Raw genomic sequence first — 15,961 nt, 5'->3', positions numbered from 1 at the left:
ATTTCCTTCTGAAGTGTTTCCAAAAGGCTTGATGTCTTCTCGCAGTCTGCTTTACTTCTTTCATACTTCCTCTTCATGTCTTGAAGAGTGTTCTGAACTTTTCTTGTCTTGGACACATACCTCCACTGTTCTTTCACATGGTCAGACACAGGACACTTGTTGGAACATACAACACAGCGGCCTCTTCTCATGACCTTACAGCTGCCTGGTTTAGAGACCTTTGTGCATGGGTAGTGACAGTTCTCCTCACACACTGTACAGCAGATAGCTCCTTCAAATTCCCCACGACCCCCTGACTGCACCCCTCCACCATTGATAGGTTCTTTATCCTTGTAGACCTCCACAAATTCTACTGTAAAATTCTTGTTGCTCCTCATCTCGTCTTCGTGTTTCTTCAGCGTTTCCTGAATCAGTGGTATTTCTTTCTGTTTTAGTTCAATCCACACAATTCTCTCTTGCAGGTTCTGGATGCAGGCCTTCAGTGTGATTCTCTCGTTCAGGACGTCCGCTGTTGTCTCCAGCTTTTTAGGAGTCTTATTTCCAAGAAAGTCTGTGAACTGTTTCATGCCTTCTGCTGTTGTTTCGTCTGCATATTTAAGGGCTCTTTTGGCCTCTGTTCTGTCTTTATTCTGGCAGTTATTAAACAGGAAGTGAACCGGCCGATTCTTTTCATCTTTGGCACACTTGATGTTTGCAGCATTGAGAGCTTCAAGAGCATTTTCAGGTGTTCTTCCATCAGAGTGTGTGATGAGGGAGACAATGTTGTTCTCCATGTTTTTTCCAAACAGAGACACCACTGAATCAAAGATGTACCTCATTCGGTCGCTCAGTCGATTGTCACTCGCTTTCAGCACCAGACCCACTGCATTGATCTCATGGACTCCTTCCTCTGAGCGGAACAGGTCTAACAATCTTTTACTGATGATGTAATCATGATCAGTCCCTCTGGTGTCTCCGTATCCAGGAGTATCGATGATGGTCAGAGAGTAGGGCAGAGTTTTATCTTCAAACCCAAAGATCTCGTACACGATCACGTCCGATGTCTGACTTTCACACTGACTTCTCTTCTTCCCCTCCTCCACGATCTCAAACCAGACATCGTCCTCCCACGTCACTCCCAGGGCGTAGTTGACCAGAGCGTTGATCAGAGTAGATTTTCCTGTTCCCGTTTCACCCACGAGCAAGATGGTTCTGTTTGTTTTTTTTGGATCTTTTTTACCAAGTGTCATTCTTGTTAGAGTTCCTATATTCTCTTTCTTTGGCGTCAGCTGGTAGACAGCAGGAGATCCTGAACGAATCAGATGTTTGGAGGTGATGTAGGCGTATGAGGTGTTTCTGTAGAAAAGTAAAGACATTCGATCAAAAACGACAAACAGAATCAGACAGAATCACACTTCCTGATCTTTTACTAACGGCCCTCTATGCAGTTGCACACAATATGGCAGACGTCTGAGAGTTAAAGTCAGCTGGCCCCCTTTTAAATCTCTCGGCGCTCCTCCACTGCTCGCCTGCAGCGTCAGGTCAAAACAATGAGAGGCATAAAAGCAACACACATCTCTCTCTCACACATACTGCACTCTGTGTCATCACTGTCCATACGCAGAACTTTGCACTAGTATAGCTTCATCTACAAATCCATGCTCGGACTGTTGCCCATTTACTGATCCATCTACATCTCTCACAAACAGTGCAGCTCCAGCTTACGCTGTCAGGCTATCATCACCCCATCAGTCCGTACTGAACTCAGCCTGGAACACCCCTCAGCACAACTTAAAGGGATTGGATGGGGTCGTATGAGATACTTATCAACAGTAAGTGTACTACAGACAGTGGATGCCGGTCAGCACAGCCCCGGGCTTTAGGAAAGCTATGCTACATGCTGCTGCAGATGCTACACGTGATTTATCCACTTATAAGGACGTCTCACCTAATAATCAATAGTGGTATCCATTGTACGCTAAATTTGAATAATTCAGAATGTTTCACTTTTCAGTAAGAACGCCTCTTTGTTTGGCTCTACTTTGTGTGGACCGCAACACATACGTGTTACTACGCCTGCAGTTTCAAAAAGGTGAAAAAACCAAGATAGTCGTTATTCAGTTTGCTGTTTCATAATGAAAATGCAAAAAACATGGACGGGCCCAGAAACAGGCAGAGTAACACACGTAGCAGCTAACCCTGACCCTGACCCTTCAAAAGTAAACTAAAACCAAAACCGGGACAACCACACAAAAACAAACCGCAGTTCTTTAAAGAGAAAAAATCTGTAAAGAACAGGGGAACCAAACAGGTATTTCCCATCCTCCAGAAAATCAATCTGGACACAAGAAACTGCGTGTACATCATCACAAGCAACAAATGCGGGAGCCAGTACATAGGAGAAACAGGGAATTCCATCCGAATCCGACTGGCACAACACAGATATAACATTAAGAACCAGAAAGAAATGCACACTAAATTAGTCCCACATTTTCTGGAACACGGCCTTCAATCACTAGAAGTGAGCGGACTCGAACACAACATTAATTGGACAGCTGCACAACGGCAGCAGACAGAGAGATACTGGATTCGTCAACTCGACACCAGATATCCCACTGGACTGAACATTAAATAAATTTGACATGCTTTCTCAGCCCGACCTGCCGAGTATCAGAGTGAGGTTTGAATCAGGGAATCCACAGATGGCCTATGCATTCCCTGTCTTTTTTAGAAGCACAAGTCAGTTAAAACTGACAGCTCTAGAAAGCAGGATCCGTTGTTCCGAACCTGACCCTAACCCTGACCCTAACCCTGAACCTAACCGTGACAGCTTACAGGGTGCCACCTAACATAACCCTCACATATAGAATAACCTGGATGACTGAGAACCATCACAGAAAATGTAAAGTACATTTCATCACGGAACTGATGCTCCCATCAGAGGCTCACTCACTCTCACTTTTTACCTGAGTCCTTATTAAGCCTCCGTCCCCCAATGGTGGGCCGCGGTCCGGATCCGCACCTATTCACAGTTAAGAGCTTGTCTTTTAACCTGCGCAGCTTTTCTTGTGTTTGCAGTTGTGATTCGGGGGTCCAGGAAACGATCATCACACGAGACTCAGATAAACGACTGACGCCATGGCGACTGACCCAGTGGGTGCGTGAGAATACAGATACACACGGAGGAGCCAGCTGACAGGAGAGTGACAGAGAGACACTCTCTCTCTCTCCCTCTCCCTCTCTCTCCCTCTCCCCCTCTCTCTCCCTCTCTCTCCCTCTCTCTCTCTGTCAGTCCCCCCCCCTCTCCCTCTCCCTCCCCCCCTCTCTCTCTCTCCCTCTCGCTCTCTGTCAGTCCCCCCTCTCTCTCCCCCCCTCTCTCTCTCCCCCCCTCCCTCTCTCTCTCCCTCTCTCTCTCCCTCTCCCCCCTCCCTCTCTCTCTCCGTCTCTCTCCCTCTCTCTCTCCCTCTCCCCCCTCTCTCTCTCTCCCTCCCTCTCCCTCTCTCTCCCCCTCTCTCTCTCCGTCTCTCTCCCTCTCTCTCTCTCCCTCTCCCTCTCTCTCTCCCTCTCTCCCCCTCTCTCTCTCCCTCCCTCTCTCTCTCCCTCTCCCCCCTCCCTCTCCCTCTCTGTCTCTCTCTCTCTCCCTCCCTCTCCCTCCCTCTCTCTCTCCCTCTCTCTCTCTCCCTCTCCCCCCTCCCTCTCCCTCTCTCTCTCCGTCTCTCCCCCTCTCTCTCTCTCTCCCTCCCTCTCCCTCTCCGTCTCTCCCCCTCTCTCTCTCTCTCCCTCCCTCTCCCTCTCTCTCTCTCCGTCTCTCCCCCTCTCTCTCTCTCTCCCTCCCTCTCCGTCTCTCTCCGTCTCTCTCCCTCTCTCTCTCTCTCCCTCCCTCTCCCTCTCTCTCTCCCTCCCTCTCTCTCCCTCTCTCTCTCCCTCTCCCCCCTCCCTCTCTCTCTCTCTCTCTCTCTCCCTCCCTCTCCCTCTCTCTCTCTCCGTCTCTCCCCCTCTCTCCCTCTCTCTCCCCCCCCCCCCCCCCTCCCTCTCTCCCCCCTCTCAAAGCAGCATTTGTCCCATCATGCATTAATGTCAAACAGACGTCAGTAATACTCACAGTGCCATTGTTTCACAGGAGCGGGGGGATGAAGCAGGGCACCAGGTCTCTGCAGACAGAAACACAGTCTTGGTTCAGGTAGTGAGCGGCTTTTTCAAAGTGCCCGAGTCAGCAACAGGAGAACAATGAGCAGCTTCCTGTCTGCGCTCAGACGCCACATTTCTGCAGTAAATGCAGCTTTCTAGTTTAACATGAAATATTTTGACTTCATCTCCAACATGTTTGCTGTCGTTGTCTGCTGGCCTTCTCACTGATGAGACCAAATCAAAGATTTTCTAACAAAGCTGTTTAAGTCCTGACATTTGAGATGTTTCAAAGTGTTCTTACCTGTTGTTCAGCTCTCAGCTTCACGACGCTCTCTATTGTTTCAGAGTCAGAAGGAGCAGAGTTTATATCAGCAGAGGGCGGAGCCTCAGTGGTCACATGGTTTCACAGAAACCGTTACTTTCTTTATTACCACAATAACAGATTAACTTATCTCAGGGGACTCTCCGGCCTCCTTTTCCTTTCTGTTTCACTGATGGTTTGAAGTCGCACCGTTTCTGTGAAGTCATGTGACAACACAATCACTACAAAGCTTTCTGTAGTCACTGGTGTCAACGAGCTCAAAGGCACAGGACACAAACACTTTGTTCCTCCTGCAGGTCACATATGGTGCTGACCGTCACAGACTGCAGGGTCTCGTGTCGGAACGAGGGCGTACAATTGTGGACGGAAAATGTCTCTATCAATCAATCGATATCAATATCCAGAAATCACTGAACTGTCCCGACCAATCATTTTGTCGCCGTCCATTTTCTCCCTCTCCCTCTCTCGCTCTCTCTCTCTGTGTGTGTGTGTGTCTCTCTCTGAGAGAGAGAGAGAGAGAGAGACAGAGAGAGAGAGATAGGGGGCGAGAGAGTGTGAGAGAGACATAGAGAGAGAGAGAGAGAGAGAGAGAGAGAGAGAGACATAGAGAGAGAGACACAGAGAGAGAGAGAGACATAGAGAGAGACAGAGAGAGAAAGAGAGAGAGAGAGAGACATAGAGAGAGAGAGACAGAGAGAGAGAGAGAGAGAGAGAGAAAGAGAGAGAGAGAGAGACAGACGCTCTGATGTGTAACCGCTCAGTAACACTGAACGTCATGTTACCTTCACCAGCTTTATCTCAAAGACCAGACACCATCGCTTGTTAACTGCATTCAAAGATGAAAAAATGACCTTAATAATCCATTCACCGTCTTTCTGATAATAAACAGGCACGCTGTTTGTAACACTTTGATCAGGTTTATTGACACAACACTGGCAGCTGATTAAAACATCTATTCTTCATCCACTCCTGTGAATAACTGGATACCTACCTGCAGAGAGGTGTGCTGAGACCAAGGACAATAAATATTGACAACATAAAACCAAAGAGTCAGCAGGATGATGACTCAGGAGAGATACAGTGTGAAGTTACCAGGAAACACAATAAATACAAAGTCACTGTAAGTGTTGTGTGCAGCAGTAATCAGCACATATAATACAAAAGGTATCATACACTATATACACATGACGTGGACAGGGGGGGCAGGATGTGAGCACGCTCACTGTACTCAGGTCACTCACTGTGGAGCTCAGCTGAACCTGCCAGCAGGATCTCTTCATCTACACCAGAGCTAATGCTACATGCTAACATGTTTAAAGGCCCAGACCCGTGTTTGATGGTTTAAGTCCAGACTGTAAGAGAGACGGTCTGAAGAGTGACCCATTCTGAACCAAGGCCCGTAAAACAACAGATTTCTGACATCGCTCACGGTTCTGCTGAAGCTACAGCTGGCTCTAATGCTGTGGGCGGGGCTTATACAGTAAACAGTTCATATTTCCTGAACGCTTTGAGCTATTGGAGCCACATTTGGTGGACTTGTGTAAGACTGATTTCTGAGTGACCATGGAACATTTGGTTTCATTTGGCCAATAGGTGGCGCTGTAGCAGCATCTTCTAACAATGGAAGAGGAACATGGAATCTGTGTGTCCTTTGCATGTCTCCATAACGTTCACGTGATCGACTGCACCCTTGGTGGGAGTGTTGATGAGGAGCAGAGGGAGAGGAGGGTCCAGTGTGACGTCGATCTGACGAGCGGTTCACAGGAAGCTGAAAGCACAGCGTCTGGCAGCCGAGCGACCGAGCACTGTTTTTATTCAACATGAAGCCCAGAGTTATTTTCAAATTCAGGAGTTGAGCTGCTTTTTATGTAATCTGCCGCTTCAGGTAAAGTGAGGCTGTAGATGAAACGGTTATTGATCGAGTATAAATCAGAAATATTTCTTAGTAAGTTCAGGACATTTGACAAGAAGAAAACAAACATAAATAAACTTCCTTCATGTCTTTAAAGTGTCGACATGCAGCTGCGTCACTCATTCATGAGCATGCTCAGACAGTTAGAGCGCCCCCTGCCTTCATGACATGCAGGGATTCATATGACCGAGGGTTTGTGTAACTTTAACAGCTTTAATATTCCTTCAACGTGCCGTCATTCACCTGCAGCTGGACAGGAAACCTGATGCAACATGATTATGGAGATATTTCCAGGTGACAGAACTGCACTGATACATGTGACCAGTTTTTAAGTACCATGCGTCAGAGGAGGAGGAGGAGGAGGAGGAGGAGGAGGAGGAGGTCATGTGGTACACTTCCTGTGACGTTCCAGTTTATGCCTCCCATTCTCATTTCTTCTCCCCGTCAGACGTCGTCAAATATTCGGCTCCTTGATGACGACATGGATAGATACCGTCCTCCTGCGTGTCTGAAGACCAACACACAAAACACACAACTGAAACTCACACCACACAAGTCTGACTGAATCTACTGCAGGCCTGCAAACTCAAGTAACGAAGCACCCTCCTTCAGTCTGAGATGGAAATACAGGATGTGTGCTGCTCACTTTTTGTACCTTTCAGTCATTAAGACCCTGAAAGATGTAAACATTTAAATACAGCACGCTGGGTTAAAAATATGAGGAAAACCTAAAAAACAAACAACACATTTCTTTGTCGTTTCACATCATATTCGAGTCGTGCTTCCTTAAATCGCGTTTACCTTCCAGACTCTGAGTCCAGAGCGTCGTCGTTCAGAGAATCAGCGTTGTAGTCTAACGGCTCAGCGTCCTGCAGCAGCTCGATGCAGTCCCTCTCTGACCGACTCCCAGAGCGAGAGTATTTAGCCTCTGTTCAACACACGACAACTTCCTGTCATCATCAGTCCATGTCATTGCTTCTCTAAACTCTGTGTGAGCTGCTGGAGGACTTACGCCTGTTGTCTCTGGGGGTCACGGTGTCGGAGTAGCTGGTCTCCTTCATTTCATGGCTGCTCCTGTTCCTCGCCGTGTAGTCCTCCCTCGGGTTCCCATAACGCTCCTTCCACTCCTGCAGAACACACAGCACACACACTCCTCTGGTTCAGTGTTTTCACTCCCGTTTATACCGAAGCCTGGGAGGAGAGACGATGATTCGATCTACTACTCACTCTGCGTCTGTTCTCTCCGTCTTCAATCCTCTGACGCTTCCTTTTCTCTGTTAAAAGAACACAAATGATTAAACCAAATGTGCAGTTTAACCTGCAGCATCCTGTTGAGCTGTGCTGTCGTTACCTCGTCGAATCAGCTCCTTGCCCTCGTCGATGAGGTCAGAGGTCATTTCACTGTCGCCCACAAACTGCTGGAAGCCCAGAAGGTTCAGGCAGCGAGTCCCCAGACTGAGGAAACAGTTTGTTACAATCTGCTCAGAGTCACGTGTAGTGGTGCCACAGCCAGCACAGAGCAGCAGGGCTTCACCATGATAGCAACGTCAGTCTGATTATTTAAGTCAGTTATATATTCACGTCAATCCACCATTATTTTCAGCCTGACCTGCCCTGGACATCTCAGAGCAGACTCACCTGAAGTATGTGGCGATGCAGAGGATCACTATCAGCATGGGGTAGTAGATATAGAAGCCGTTAGCAATAAAGGAGAGAACACGCATGGATCCCATGATCTGAAAGAGAGGAGTCAGACAGGCAGATGCACTCAGTCATATCACAGATGGCGTGTTTCACGCCTCACAGACGGCGCGTTTCACGTCTCACAGACGGCGCGTTTCACGCCTCACAGACGGCGTGAAACATGCTTCACAGACGGCGTGTTTCACGCCTCACAGACGGCGTGTTGAATCTGTCAGGTACAGTATGTTTTATGTTGCTGCAGGTGACTCACAGAGGTGTAGGCAGTCTGTTCCTTCTGCTGGTGGGAGATGGCAGAGTCCATGTGGATCAAACCCAGGAAGTTCAGACACAGAGGAGGCGTCAGACGACAGAACAACCTGGGGGTCAGAGAGTCTGCGTTAATTACCCTTCCCCTGCGTTTCTCACCTGTCCTTCAAAAACCCTTTATGGGGAGTGTTTTAATAGGCTTTGCCAAACTTTATATTCAGATGTTTCTGGGGTGTTTTCAAAGCCCACACGGTCCCACAAACACACACTTGTGTACAGGTGTCTTCGTTGTTGGCCTTGTGGTTCCTTTCCCATTGAACTTTATGTAACACTTTTTAATGCTGCTGTGTCTGTCAGGATTCCCAATGTTAAATGGATTTTGTATCTCAATGAGAATATTCCTGCTAAAATAAAGTTTAATAAAAATAAGAAATAAAATTGATTAGGTAACCCTCATCACAAACTCCTACTGATTACGGCATCCCTCAGGGCTCAATTCTAGGCCCGCTCCTTTTCTCCCTTAACAACAGATCATAACAATCAGTACAATTGCTACGCTGATGACACAACACTTTACCTGTGGATCAAACCTGACAACAAAACCAGCCTACAGCCCCTTGTAACTGCTTGGCTGAATGAAGTCCTCCTCTTCAGTGACACAAATCTGAGGTCCTCCTCTTTGACCCACTTTGCAACCCGTTTACTTATTTTATTGACTAACCTGACGTTTATTTTTACATGTAACCTATTAATCATTTATTTCATAGCATAGAAAAATATGAAAAAAGTCCACAGCAGAAAAAGGTGTTGACTCACATGCCACTGAACTGGAGGCTGTACGCGTCGGTCTGGTGATGGGAGGCCAGGTAGTAATAGTTGAAAACCCGAATGCGGAACACAGTGGAGTAAACACAGGTACATAGGAAGAAGATGGTGATGAAGCACGCCATCTGGAGGAGAGAAGCGTTATCACAGTCACATAAACTGGACACAGATTTGTGTGTGTGTGTGTGTCTGTGTGTCTCACCTCAATGTACAGGTAGTTGTAATCTCGTTCGGCCAGCTGGATGAAGACAGCGAACAGAGAGAGGACGGGCCGAGTGCTGAAGAAGGTGCACTCGGACCAGACGACGGCCACGCTGAACAGAGTCAGGACCACAGACAGCAGCCGGTAAAACCAGCGCTTCAGTAGACACTCCCAGTACCACTCTGCGCACACACACACACACGCACACACGCACAGGATATTACTGCATGAAAATTACAACAGGTTTTTAAAGAGGTGTAGGTCAAAACCTCTACACCTGTTTGGTATTGTAACAGCTCGCGTGCATACAGGTTCTAATGTTCGAATGGCCCTGGAGTCACACCCACCTACAGTCGGTGTGTAAACGTATCTGCTGAACCATCCGGCTGGCTCAGAGGACGGGAAGCTGTGGACAAACTGGTGGGCGGAGCTGGTCTCATTTTTGGCGACGTCCTCGAGATGGATGGCCTGCTGCAGGAGGATCTGCCACTGGACACGAGTCCTGTTGTGTCTCTGAACCGCATAGATCACCTGGACAGAGACATACACACATGGTTCACCATAAACAACTGGAATATACAACATTATTGCGTAACGTCACCACAGCGTCTTGTGACCGAGTAAGGATCTCTGATACTGCGCTTTTACAGTTCATCTCAACCCCAGAACCCCCTCTGTTGGTCAGTCTGTATCCTGTACTGCCCGGCTCACCTGGGGTGTCCCACAAGGCTCAGTGCAAGGGCCACTAATGTTTTCTGTTTACATGTATCCTCTTCAGGAAAATGTATTAAGGATTAGTGGAGATTTAACTTTGCTGTACTCACCAGCGGGCTCCAGAAATATTAGTAGGTAAGGCAGGGGGATGTGGCCTGCAAATACTTTCTACAGACCACATTTGATTTGTGATTTTTAAAGGATTTTTCATCTCTAATGTCACCATTTTTGCAGGTGTTTTTCAGACTGGCCCTGCCTTGTGCACTCAGTGCTTCACACTTCTACCACTCAGCTGTGAGGCAAATGAATGGTTAATAAATGCCCCTCTGAGGGTTAAAAACAACCCCTCGCTTGAGTCTGATGCTGGTGACCGTTCTGTATTTGATGTGGGGAACGACAGGATCTTTTTATCTTGAGATGTGTGTAGACACTGCCCTACTCTGGTTCATATCCTACCTCAACCCTAGAGCCCCCTCTGTTGGTCGGTATGTGGGTCATCCTTTATTCTGTACTGCCCAGCTCACCTGTGGCGTCCCACAAGGCTCAGTTTAAAATCCACTGCTGTTTTTTGTTTCATGCATCCTCCTACCATTCCCAGCAGCTAAGGGGCAAAAATCACTCTGTCCAGCTGATACTTATATATGAACGTTTACAACCTGTGAATGTAAGACCTAGCTAGAAGCTGGGAGACCTTCATGACTCCTCTGTTATCCATCTAATCCTGTTTTAGCCACAGTTCTCTTCCTTGAATACAGTTGGTTTAAAATGTGGCAGCAAGGGTCTTAACCACTTCAAAGTTTTGTAATCAGCTTTGAATTGGACAAACTTATGACGCTACGGCAGCCTTTTTGACACAGTCCTGCAAACAGGAAATGTCTCATGATTTAAATTCCATTGTGAGAAAGGAACCTCCCCCTTCATCCTCTCACCTGTTTATGCAGCTTCACCAGGCTCTTCTCGCTGGGATATGTGTTCTGTTTGTCATCAAAGTCCTCGTAGTCGTCCATGTTCCTGCCCATCTTCTCCTGGTAATCCACCGGGCACTGAGGGGACGAGGCAGATCAATCAGTGTGATCATAGATCACTTCACTGAGTGCCGTTTGCTGCTGGTTTTACTCCACTTACCTTTCTGAGGATTGTATCGATGTACTTCCTCAGTGGGTGGTTATACTTGATGGATTCACTGACTTTTCTCACCTCCTGCGGCAAACCAAACCTCACAGTAAAAACACTGAAAAGAGCCAAACCTCATACATCAGAGTTACTTCCACTGCCTGACTCCCACCTCCATGACGTCCTCCAGGTTCTCCTCAGCGTCTGCCTTCTCCGTCATAAGCTTGGACGCCTTAAAATACGTCTTGATGAGTAAGTGTCCGTGTCGTGAAGCGTTCCAGTACGAGCGAGGGATTTCCACCAAACCGTACCCAAGCAGCAGCACCAGCAGGAACAGGCCCCAGGTGTTAGCCGCTGTGATCCCGATGGTCTGGAGCTCGTACCTAAAAAACACATGGAGGACAAAAAACATGAGGGACCAACTACGTCCACTAAAAGATCTTGTGTGTGACAACATGACAGAAAGGATCCCTACAGAGATAGACCTTTTTGTTACAGAGGAAGATGATTGTTTTAACCACACACAGACGTTACATCGCTCTCTGCACACACACCAGACTCCATTCAGAAAAACACTGATTTTAGAAAACAGGAGCTGCTAGTCGGCTGCCTCGATCTGTTAGTTTGTGTTATTGTGTTTTTGTTGACTTTAAAATGCTGAGTTCAGGACCAACTAAAATGTGTGTCTAATTTGTTACACACCAACTCTAGAAACAGACAGAAACAGTTGGGACATCTGGATAATTAACAAAAGAACTCGATGTGATGACTTCCTGTCTGTTCACTCACCAGGAGAGGTGCCACTCAGGGTGAACAGCCACATATATGAGCAGAGAGCCGAAGATGAGCAGGTAGGTCCCATAATAAATTGCGTTTTCTATCAGTGCTGTTTTTATCTTTCCGGTGATGGAGAAGCCTCCGGAGCGAGCGTACGACTGCATGAAGGGCAGCAGCAGCCTGAAAACACACGACAACACTTTACACTACATCAGAGAGACGAGGAGGAGTTCAGGTACAACAAACACATCTGATCATCGTCTGTGTGGGAGATTAAGACGGACCAGGTGAGGCACTGGGAGGTCCAGTACACCACCCTCCAGAACACAGGCATGATGCCATCAGGGATGTAGCTCCAGGGCTTGTAGCACGGTGTTGGTACTCTGTTATAGAGCAGAAAGAGAACAGAGTATGAGCACACAGGTAAAGGAACTACACAGGTACTTAATGGAAGTCAGTCATTAATAATTTTAACTTTTTTTTTAACTCAGGTTGAAAAGTTGAGTTAGATCAGTTCAGGTGAACACATGCTCTGGACCTACCTTTTAGTGGGCGTGGCAGAAGTGTTTGCTGCCGTGTGATTGGGCGGTAAGGGGCTGACGGTGGGCACAGAGGCGTGCTCCTCATGGTCTATCTTACACTGCTTATAGATGGTCTGAAAGGAGAGGATTCACACACACAGTTCAGACATCTGTGGAGTCTCGTGGATGTGATGGACAGTTTTTCCCTTCAGTACTGACCGTGCTGACGTCCAGAGGCAAAATGAAGACGATGAGGAAACACAGGTACCAGGCCAGCAGCGTGCCGAACAGCACCATGCGCTGCTGCTTCCGGAAGTCTCCATATCGGTGCAGCAGGAACAGCGCCAGGAAGAACACCACCACGATCTCGATACCCAGAGCCGCCCCGCTCATCCCGCTGTGCTCCTCTCAGCAGCCCCACACAAACCTGCAACAGACAGCACTCAACGTGAATACATTTACACACCTGCAGTTCACTTCATGTGACCAAACTAGAGCAAGGCTGACACCAATATCCATCACAGAGATCTTAGAAATTCTCCTGTTTGACCCGGCCTTCATCACCTTAATATCCCACCGCAGGGTTTGAGCTCAAATCCTCCCGACAGAGGAGGAAGAAAATAATGTTGAATCTTTTCTTTTCCACTCCACAAAGCTGCAGAGATGAAGACGGCTGCAGCAGCTGACACAAACATGGTGCTCCTCTTCATCAAATTACTGCTGCTCTACATAATAATGAGGAGCTTTATCTCACGGACTCATTACAGACATGAGGCTCTTCAACAGAAGCATGCTGACCTGTGCACCATGAAAGGCTCTTTGTGTGATCACTCAGGGGGGATGGGAGCACTATACAGACAGCAGACATACAAGTTATCGCTGTTACTGGGAGAACAGGACTTTCGTTACAACAGACAGAGGTTATGTAGACAGTTTGACTCTAGAGACATGGCATCATAAAGGAGAAGGACTCACTGAAACTACACTCTGACAGCTAAAGCTCAAGAGAGGTTCATGCCAACCTGTTTCACATGGTGGTAAAGGGCTAGCCTTAATGCTAGCTTGTCCAACAGGCTAACATCAGTGTTAACAGGATAACATCGATCTTAGCTCTCCAGCAAGCCTAACCCTATACACAGGCCTACATTTTAACAGCTTCAGTAACAGGCTAAAATTAATGCAGCTTCTCCAACTAGCTTACATCAATCTTAACATGCTAACATGAGTGTTAGCTTCTATAATATCAATCTTAACATGCTAACATGAGTGTTAGCTTCTATAATATCAATCTTAACATGCTAACATGAGTGTTAGCTTCTATAATATCAATCTTAACATGCTAACATGAGTGTTAGCTTCTATAATATCAATCTTAACAGGCTAACATGAGTGTTAGCTTCTATAATATCAATCTTAACATGCTAACAAGAGTGTTAGCTTCTATAATATCAATCTTAACATGCTAACAAGAGTGTTAGCTTCTATAATATCAATCTTAACAGGCTAACATGAGTGTTAGCTTCTATAATATCAATCTTAACATGCTAACAAGAGTGTTAGCTTCTATAATATCAATCTTAACAGGCTAACAAGAGTGTTAGCTTCTATAATATCAATCTTAACAGGCTAACATCTATGTTAGCTTCTACAACAGGCTAAAAATTATTCACCAGGTTAACACAAAGAAGGCTCTCCTGTCCTCCCACTGGCTCATTAACGAGGGATCCCCATAATTAAAGTCTGCAACTGGACCCTGCTCTTGAGGTGAAAATACCCCGATGACATCACAATTACATCACCATCACCAGGGTGATCTTTGTCAAACTTTGGACACTCCCTCCAGAGCCACCGTAGACATCTAACAGCTGTCAATAAACTCGTGACGGGTGATAATAACCTGAGTGTAGGGTCGTTGGAGTGAGCCTACAACACATCGTTATGTGGTCCTGATCACACAGAGACGATCATAAGTACAAAGACATCCCGGCTGTGCCGCTGTCCCCGCCGTGTGATCGTGTCATTATCGGTCATGTGCTGTGATGTGTGACCTGACTGATCACACTGAACACAGACAGCTGTTTCTGTTGCTAAACGGGACCAAAGCAATAAGACTGAGACACAGACAGACAGGCGGCTCGACGCTCGTCAACACAGACACACATGATAAATTAAAGCTTTGAATAGAGGTCATTCATTCAAACACGCTCAGATAAGTCGTACTGTATGCTAGCTGCGCTACGTTCACATTACAGCTAGCTAATGTTGGCTAGCACAATAACAGCAGAGACGTCACTGACGCGTTGACTCTTACCGGGATTTATTCGTGTGTTTTCACAGATATCAGAAGATTAAAAGTCGTTCAGTAATCTCTGCAGACGGCTGTGGGGTTGTATTCCGCTGCGTTAATGTTAAAACACATCAGTTTCCTGCTGGTTAGTTGGCAACATCACTCACATCCTGGTTTCATTCTACAGGGAGGAGAGGGCGATGACGTCAGAGGAAAAACTAAAGCGAGGCTCTGCGCCTGCGCAGTAATTTGTGCGCTCCAAAACGGCTTCTTTTTCCCACCGAGCAGATTAGACGCTACAGGGTGTATTACCGCCCCCTGCTGGACAAACAATCAGTAACTCCCACCACAGTAAACGTTGTGGATACTATTTAATCTCTTAGAAGCTGGGAAAAGCTGAAGACAGGACAGTTTTCACAGAACTTCCAACACGTACTGAAAAGACCATGATGCATTGCTGTCGATTAAAAAGTGTTTTCATTTTACCTTTATTTTCCAGGAGTATTCCTACTGAGATACAAAATCTCTTTTAGACGGGAGTCCTGGCCATGACAGCAGCATAAAACAGTTTCACATAAGGGACCGACTGAATCTATAAACATTCAGCGTTCAGCAACAACACTATGCGTTCACTGGCCAAATAATCCTTAATCATGTTTTTTTTAAAATGAGTAATATGAAACAGTTTAAATGAGCGCAAACGTATTCATCTACAGCAGTAAAATCCACACACACATTAATGTAGTGGTAATATTCATGCATAACCATCAGAGGTAATAGTGAAACACTGACAGGGACCAAAGAAAATACATTTCTATAGTTTATTTTGCTGATAATTCTCACAAATACTTCAGTAAAGTTTTAATACAGATCTCACAGGAAAAGAAAAGGAGTTTAAACTTAACTTTATTTTCATTAGGATTTAAGTTTTCGTGTTTTTTGTGCTAATTCAAGGTTTTTTTTAACCATTAAAGGCCTGTCTTTTTAAAATTGTCCTCTCTATCAGAATTATAAAGATTTGCATATAATTCTTGTGTCTAAAAGTTCTCCTGCATTTGTCAATTTAACGTCTTATTAATACCCGACCCGTTAGACTTTTTGTTACCTCTGTACTGTCAGCTGTTTCAGAACGTACAGATGCAAGCTCAGCTGTACAAAACACGACACGGTGCGATCGACCTGGGATTAATGTTTCACCCCGGCTGCTGTCACTCTGATCTCAGGCCAGCTG

General features: G+C 46.4%; 2 protein-coding genes across 6 annotated transcripts in view; both read right to left on the bottom strand.

The window, feature by feature from the left end:
* The window catches only part of LOC138602064 (septin-1-like), a 5,403-nt gene extending 960 nt beyond the window's left edge, over nt 1-4,443 (bottom strand). Inside the window, exons 1-3 of one of the 3 annotated variants that reach the window (XM_069673444.1) lie at nt 4,409-4,443; nt 4,082-4,130; nt 1-1,335 (exon numbers count right to left, since the gene is read on the bottom strand). The exon at nt 1-1,335 is cut by the window's left edge and continues 960 nt beyond it. In XM_069673444.1, the coding sequence (XP_069529545.1) occupies nt 1-1,335; nt 4,082-4,089 (1,343 nt within the window). In that variant the 5' untranslated portion in view covers nt 4,090-4,130; nt 4,409-4,443. The other 2 variants (XM_069673443.1, XM_069673445.1) reach the window with 2 other exon arrangements.
* An 883-nt stretch (nt 4,444-5,326) lies between these two features.
* Nucleotides 5,327-14,905, bottom strand: lmbrd2b (LMBR1 domain containing 2b). 3 transcript variants are annotated; one of them, XM_069673236.1, is made up of 18 exons: nt 14,755-14,905; nt 12,663-12,870; nt 12,465-12,577; nt 12,207-12,305; nt 11,935-12,102; nt 11,318-11,528; nt 11,158-11,232; nt 10,962-11,075; nt 9,666-9,849; nt 9,319-9,500; nt 9,108-9,241; nt 8,296-8,401; nt 7,980-8,077; nt 7,693-7,796; nt 7,569-7,615; nt 7,354-7,468; nt 7,143-7,269; nt 5,327-6,849 (listed from the first exon to the last, which is right to left on the bottom strand). In XM_069673236.1, exons 2-18 carry the CDS (start codon nt 12,834-12,836, stop codon nt 6,786-6,788), a joined length of 2,115 nt encoding a protein of 704 aa, XP_069529337.1. In that variant the 5' UTR covers nt 12,837-12,870; nt 14,755-14,905; the 3' UTR covers nt 5,327-6,785. The 3 variants fall into 3 exon arrangements, with proteins under 3 accessions (XP_069529337.1, XP_069529338.1, XP_069529339.1); XM_069673237.1 differs by lacking the exon at nt 14,755-14,905 and adding an exon at nt 14,114-14,173; XM_069673238.1 differs by lacking the exon at nt 14,755-14,905 and having other exon boundaries at nt 11,935-12,121; nt 12,663-12,747.
* Between the last annotated feature and the right edge of the window lie 1,056 nt (nt 14,906-15,961).

The sequence above is a fragment of the Semicossyphus pulcher genome, unplaced genomic scaffold (genome assembly GCF_022749685.1).
Source record: "Semicossyphus pulcher isolate SPU_LCO1_2020_fin unplaced genomic scaffold, fSemPul1.0.p SCAF_22, whole genome shotgun sequence".
Classification (NCBI taxonomy): domain Eukaryota; kingdom Metazoa; phylum Chordata; class Actinopteri; order Labriformes; family Labridae; genus Semicossyphus; species Semicossyphus pulcher.
This window is presented reverse-complemented; position numbering and strand designations above follow the sequence as displayed.